This window comes from Sus scrofa, chromosome X, assembly GCF_000003025.6.
Source record: "Sus scrofa isolate TJ Tabasco breed Duroc chromosome X, Sscrofa11.1, whole genome shotgun sequence".
Taxonomy (NCBI): Eukaryota; Metazoa; Chordata; class Mammalia; order Artiodactyla; family Suidae; genus Sus; species Sus scrofa.
Genome location: NC_010461.5, coordinates 83,213,303 through 83,219,983, shown reverse-complemented (window position 1 = coordinate 83,219,983; position 6,681 = coordinate 83,213,303). Strand labels below are relative to the sequence as shown.

At 48.9% G+C, this 6,681-nt stretch overlaps 1 protein-coding gene across 10 annotated transcripts; it reads left to right on the top strand.

Moving 5' to 3' along the window:
- On the top strand, positions 1,383-6,045 carry ARMCX2 (armadillo repeat containing, X-linked 2). 10 transcript variants are annotated; one of them, XM_021080773.1, is made up of 6 exons: positions 1,384-1,544; positions 1,807-1,878; positions 2,205-2,223; positions 2,775-2,838; positions 3,153-3,226; positions 3,570-6,045. In XM_021080773.1, exon 6 carries the CDS (start codon positions 3,699-3,701, stop codon positions 5,631-5,633), a length of 1,935 nt encoding a protein of 644 aa, XP_020936432.1. In that variant the 5' UTR covers positions 1,384-1,544; positions 1,807-1,878; positions 2,205-2,223; positions 2,775-2,838; positions 3,153-3,226; positions 3,570-3,698; the 3' UTR covers positions 5,634-6,045. The 10 variants fall into 10 exon arrangements, with proteins under 10 accessions (XP_013846407.1, XP_013846405.1, XP_013846408.1 ...); XM_005657863.3 differs by having other exon boundaries at positions 1,807-1,914; XM_005657861.3 differs by having other exon boundaries at positions 1,807-1,914; positions 2,164-2,223.

The following is a 6,681-nucleotide window of genomic DNA, read 5'->3' as shown; positions in this document are numbered from 1 at the left end:
GCAGAGCAAGCAGGCCTGGGTGCTTCCCCCAGCAATCTTCCTGGAAACCAGCAGCTTCAGGGGTAGGTTGGTAACAGCAATCTCTTCTGTGTATCCCTGAGTTATCTCTGTGGGAATTTGAGGGAGGGAGGGAGAAGCCAAAGGCATTTACTCAGGTTAGTCACCTCAGTAAAGGTAACACTTACCACCTTGGTCCTCTGTCCATGTGTACTTTTGGGATGAGCAACAGAAGCAGGTGCTAGAACACAGGGAATGAGAGGCTTTGGAATATAGGAGAGGTGGGAGGGCAAAACCTTCCTCCCTCCCCTCTTGGCAGGACTGGAAGGGTTTGACCATCTCTGCATCCCTCACATCATTTCCTTGGTGGGACAGCTCTTTCTTTTGCCCAGAGCTGAATCACAAAACTGGAACTCAGTTCAGGGACAGGTGTTAAAAACTGTCATGGTTACAGCCATCGAATTAAAAGAGGTTCACACAGCAGTCAGCAGTGGTTTAAGAACAGTAAATAAATGTGTTTCTCTAACGGAACAAGACGGGACCATTTATTTATCCAACTTAAAAGCTGTCCCGGAAGGAGGAAAAGTAGCATATTTTCTGTCCAAAATAAATAAGATCAGACAACTGAACATGTCTCCACGGATCAATTTACAGATCATATGGAAACACGCTTATCTTGTTGAGAAAAAATTCCATTTTAAAATATTCAAATACCTTAGCATGTTTTGAAAACTATTTCCTATATGACCAATAGATTCATTTTCTACGTGGTAAAAATTAATCAAAATTAATGATGCCTTCCAGTATTAGTGGGAAATCTTTTTTTAAAAACACTCCTACTCTTTTATTTATTTTTTTATTTTATTTTTTTTTTTTGGTTACTGCTTCCCACACTGAACACTTGTTTTGTTGTATTTTCTTATTATAATAGTAAAGGGTGGTGAATTGCTTTAAAAACAAAACGGAAAAGTATTACACAAGACCCCACTACCACTCCTTGTCTCCTTTCTGTCATTCCATCTCTTACTTATACTGGAGCAGGGGCCCAAGTGCAAGGTAAATGGTGGGTACTAGCAGGTGGGGGGTGGTTGGAGGTGGAACTAGGGGAGAGTGTCCAGTTGCTCAGGAAAGGATGAGACAATTCCCTAACCAAAAAAAGGTAAAAATTGTCAATAGCCCTCCAAGAAGATGCATCCCTTCCCCCGTAATCAGAGAAAGGCAAATTCTGACACAGGGAGAAAGGGCTGCTTTTGGCCCCTAGGACTACAAAGACAAAAAAATGAGTGACAGGACCTGATGGGTGGGGTGACGTGGGAGTGGGGCTAAAGGAGGGGGCGCTTGCTCTTGGTGGGAGTGGAAATTGGGGGCCCAAGCTTACTGGCGATGCAGCCCTCACGTGACCGGGGGCTGACGTGGGCAAAGATACTTAAAGCCCTGACCGCCGTCCTCCGTCCTCCTCTGGGTACCAACTTCTCTTGCGCTGCGCACTGCCGTGCGTTTAACCCAGGCGAGGAGGAGGAGGAGAAAATTCCCCCAGATCCGGGCAGGTGGGTGTGAGGGTGGGCATGGCCTGGCATCCCTGAATGGGGGTAGCCCAGAGATGAGGGAGTCTGAGGCCGCGGGTGTCTGCGCCTCACCCGCCCCCGGCCGGCCCTCTGGACCCCCGCGCTCAGTCGCAGCTCATTTTGGTGGGCGGCGGGGAGATGGGAGGGGGGAACGTAAAGATGCTGATATACTTGTGGAGAATCCGTTTACTTCCTTTCCCAGCCAGTGTTTTATTTATTTGTTTGTTTTGTTTTTGACACTCAGGCCCCGCACCCCACATCCCGTCCTGTTTTGAGAGGAAAAGGGAAGAGAAATAAACGTGGCAGCGCGTATAAGGCCAGTGGGGAAGCTGGGAAAAGGGTGATTGGAAGGGTACGCAGTTAGGAAACGTTCAGGCCTGTTCACCCCCATTCTCACTTTGCAGATACCTCCCCCGACCACCGCCCCCTCCCGCTCCCCTCCCCCACGTCGGCCCCTCATTATTTGGGGGCGCTGGGAAATGGTTGTGCCAGCCTTTGTAGGGGAGATGGGAGGTCTAGCTCTGTCTGGGCTTCAGAGGAGGGGATACCCTGAGAGAATCTGGTATTAAACCGCGGTGCTAAGTCCCAGGCTGCTTTCCAGACACCTCCGGCCCACACAGCCCTTCACCCCCGTTTTTTCAGTCCTGAAAAAGGAGTTCAGGTACGCTGGTGGGACAAATGGCGGTTAACTGGGGATCGCGATGGGGGGTGGGAGGCGGAGCCCAGAGCGGAGAAACAGTGAAAAATCATGACCCTCAAACCCAAAGGGCAAACATTGGGTCCAAGTTCTGCAGGTTGATGCTATGCCTGGGGGCTGGGGACTGAAAAATGAGGCGCTAGATTGTTTGGCCATAATCCCCAGTCTCGCCTCGCATCCAGGCTTCGCAGCACCCCCGCCCCGCCCCGCCCCGCCCCTCCCCGCCCCTCCCTCTCCGGTGCAGGAGAAGGGGTGTGACCGTCTGTCGAGAAATGGCGGACGGACGGAGGCGGGGCAAAGGGAAGGAGGGTTTGAGAGTCTGGGGAGTCTGCGCAGGGGCAGGGGTTGGAGTGGGAGGGGAGGGGTGAGAAGAGTTGAGGGAATGGAGAGATGGAACCATTTGTCATTCTGTCATGTGAATTCTAAAAAGCAACTGGGGACTCCAGTCTTGGGTCGGTTCCATCCACCAGACTCTTAAGTCTCCAACGTCTGCTGTCTGTATTTCTGCCCTTCAGTCTGTCTTTAGGATGAAGCCCTAACTGAAGTGAAGGAAGGAGAGACAGCCCTGAACCTGTGGAGGTCAGTGTTGGGGGGTGGGAACTGTCTGGGAAGCCCCTGGGTGAGTGTGGCTGAAACCAGACCCAAAATTGGGACAGAAACGGGGGCCCCTATCTTCTCCCTCTTTAAAGACACTCTTGCTTTGGGCCTGTCCTTTTTAGTACAGCACAAGAGGTGTGGCATTTGCTTTCTTAAACAAGGGTTTGAGGAGAAAGAGATATAGAGGAAAAGAGTAGCCCCAGGGGGAGGGGGGAACTTGACCTTAGGGGTTCAAATCAGGAAAGGAATCCATCTATCAAAAGCCCCCAAACACCCTTTCTGGGATATCTCCGCAGGTCAGTCTGTCTTTTGGGCCCTGCACAACTACAGGCCTGGTGGAAAATAGCACACTTGCTCCCGTTCCCATCAGGTTGGTACATGTATGAGCATCATATGGGGACCTTTGGGAGGGGGGTGATGGAATCAGAGCAGAATCTTGAGTTCTTTCTGGCTTTCCACAAGCTTTCTTGAAATCTATATGGTCTTCTTCCATGTTTAGGTGCTGGGTATGTTGACATTGGGCAGGGCAGTGTAGGGATGAAGATGTAGAAAACATTGGACAACCAGAGTCCTGAATCACACAGGCCTTGACACCTTTATCTGGGTACTAGCCTGCCTACAAAGCATTATGTCCCCAAACTCTCCTCTAGCGAATTATGGTTAAGCAAGAAGTGAGCCAGACCCCTAAGCCTCCTTTTTCTCCTTTACCCCAGGTCCTGTTTGGCTTGCAGCCTCTGCAGAACTTGTGAGCCTGAGCTGAAGAGCCTCGCCTTGACGTGAACACACCACACTTGAGCACGCCAGCTCCACGCCCTGGATCATAGAATTACTCCAGCTGCGCCATGAGCAGAGTTCGGGATGCTGGCTGTGTGGCCGCCGGGATAGTGATCGGGGCCAGCGCCTGGTACTGTGTCTACAAATATGCCAGGGGAAGAAACCAGATGAAAAAGAGACTAGCCAAGCCCAAGACCAGGGCTTTGGCTGGGACTGGAGCCAGGGCTAGACCTGGACTAAGGGCTGGATTCACAATTGACCTTGGGCCAGGATTCAGTCCTCCAACCCCAGTATGCACTGGGGTAGAGGACAGGGCTCAGGATGAAGCCTCTGCTCTGGATAAGGCTGGAGCTGAAGCAGTGGCTCCAGCTGCATCTAGTGCTGAGGCTCAGACTGGGGCAGGAAGTCAGGCCCAGGAGGCAGAAGGGGCTGGGATTGGGCCTAAAGCTGAATCAGAAGCCACAGCGGCTTCTGCAATGGCACCACCCTCTTGCGAGGCAGAGGCTCCCATGGCTTCAGAGGCCCCCACAATGGCAGGGGCTCCTAAATTGGCAGAAGCTCCTAGCATAGCAGAGGCTCCCAGGGCTCCAGCAGTGCCTCCCAGGGTGCAAGCTCCTACCGAAGCAGCAGCACCTACTGAGGAGGTGGAGGCTCCCATACCAGCAATGCCTACTAGGGTAGCAGCACCATCTGGGGCTGCAGCACCTCCTAGGGCTGCAGCAACTTCTGGGGCAGCAGCACCTTCTAGGGTAGCAGCACCTTCTGGGGCAGCAGCGCCTTCTGGGGCTGCAGTGCCTTCTGGGGCAGTAGCGCCTTCTGGGGCTGTAGAGGCTCCTGGGACTTCAGGGTCCCCTAGAACAGTAGTAGCCTCCAAGAAAGCAACCCCTGGAGCTCATACTGGGGCTATACCTAAGGCTGGATCAGCTACTGGAGCTGTACCCAAGGGTGGAGCTAAGGGTGGAACCAGGTCCCGGACTGGAGGCAAGGGCAAGGGCAAGAAAAATAAAGTTGAAGTAGATGAATTGGGGCTGGGCTTCCGTCCTGGAGATGGGGCTGCGGCAGCTGCTGCAGCCTCTGCTAATGGGGGGCAGGCTTTCCTGGCAGAGGTTCCTGATTCTGAAGAAGGAGAGTCTGGGTGGACTGACACAGAGTCAGAGTCAGACTCTGAGCCTGAGACCCAGCAGAGAGGGAGAGGGAGAAGACCCATTCCCATGCAGAAGCGTCCCTTTCCTTATGAAATTGATGAGATTCTGGGTGTCCGAGATCTCAGGAAAGTCCTTGCTTTGCTTCAGAAATCAGATGATCCTTTCATCCAGCAGGTAGCTTTGCTCACTCTGAGCAACAATGCCAACTATTCATGCAACCAAGACACAATTCGTAAGTTGGGAGGTCTTCCGATTATTGCAAACATGATCCACAAAACTGATCCCCACATTAAGGAAAAGGCCTTAATGGCCATGAATAACCTGAGTGAGAATTATGAAAATCAGGGCCGGCTTCAGGTATACATGAATAAAGTGATGGATGACATCATGGCCTCTAACCTGAACTCAGCAGTACAGGTAGTCGGACTAAAATTTTTAACAAACATGACTATTACTAACGACTACCAGCACCTGCTTGTCAATTCCATTGCAAACTTTTTCCGTTTGTTATCTCAAGGAGGTGGAAAAATCAAGGTTGAGATTTTGAAAATACTTTCGAATTTTGCTGAAAATCCAGATATGTTAAAAAAACTTCTCAGTACCCAAGTGCCGTCATCATTTAGTTCCCTCTACAATTCTTATGTGGAATCAGAAATTCTTATTAATGCCCTGACTCTGTTTGAAATCATCTATGACAATCTCAGAGCAGAAGTATTCAACTACAGAGAATTCAATAAAGGCTCCCTTTTCTACTTATGCACTGCCTCTGGAGTGTGCGTTAAGAAAATTCGAGCCTTAGCAGATCACCATGACCTCTTGGTGAAGGTGAAAGTGATAAAACTAGTGGACAAATTCTGATTGGCTGTGTGCTCTCAAAGACTGGAAGAAATGTCTGGTTTAGCAGTTGGGAAGCAATGAAAATTGAAAGTTACTGCTTTTCCACTCACTCATATAGTAAAGGAATCATTTCAGTGCCAGTTTTGACTAATACTATATCATCCAGAGTGATGTTATCTGTGACAGTCCAGCTTTAAGCGGAACCATTTTATGAATACCAAATAAATAGTCCTCTTGTACTGAAAACACATTTGTGACTTTAATCGTGCTGCTTGAATGGAAATATTTTTACAGGTTCTTCTATGTGAATTGACAGTGAATCTGTCTGTCTTGAATAGCCTACACTCTTAGCATTTGTTTTGACTTGAATTTATCCACCAAAGACTTCATTTGTATATCATTAATAAAGTTGTATGTTTTGACTGACAAAAAATTGTTCTCTTTCTTGAATTTAAAATCTAGCTGGAGAGGCAAGGTACATAAATACAAAATACTAACAGTACCTGGATATTTGCTCATGTCAAATATATGCTTTCTGTTTAAATGAAACAGGAGTTGCTAGAAAGTTTCAAGGAGGACGAGCACACTTAAGCTGGGCCCTGAAGGACAGCATAAGAAAACACAGAAGGGCATTCCAGGAGGGGACATGGTTTGAAGAAAGACAAGGAGGAAGGAAACCTGTTCCAGTGACAGGAAGGTAACCAGTTTGCCTTACAGAATGGAAGCTGTAAGAAGAGAAGTGATGAGAAATAAAGGTGGAAATGTAAGGTAAGAAAAGTTTGGGGAGGATCCTGCACCCCAGGCTGAGATATTGAAATATTATCCTGTCATTTTCTAGGAGTTACTGGACATTTTTAGCAAAGGAAAAATAATCTGGTGGCAATATGCAAAATGGATTGGCACTGGGATGGGGCTAGGTGTGAAGGCATTTGTTAGGCAGTTACTACGATAAATGAAGTATGAGATGATGAAGAGTGAAATGGGGTAGTGACTATAGGGAATGTTAGGGAATGATGATAATATGAGATGCTTTTGGAAAAAGAAGCACCAAGACTTGCTGACTTGGCTG

Excerpts from the sequence above, each read along its gene's own strand:
- ARMCX2 (XM_013990954.2), top strand. The coding sequence starts at position 3,699 with ATGAGCAGAGTTCGGGATGCTGGCTGTGTGGCCGCCGGGATAGTGATC.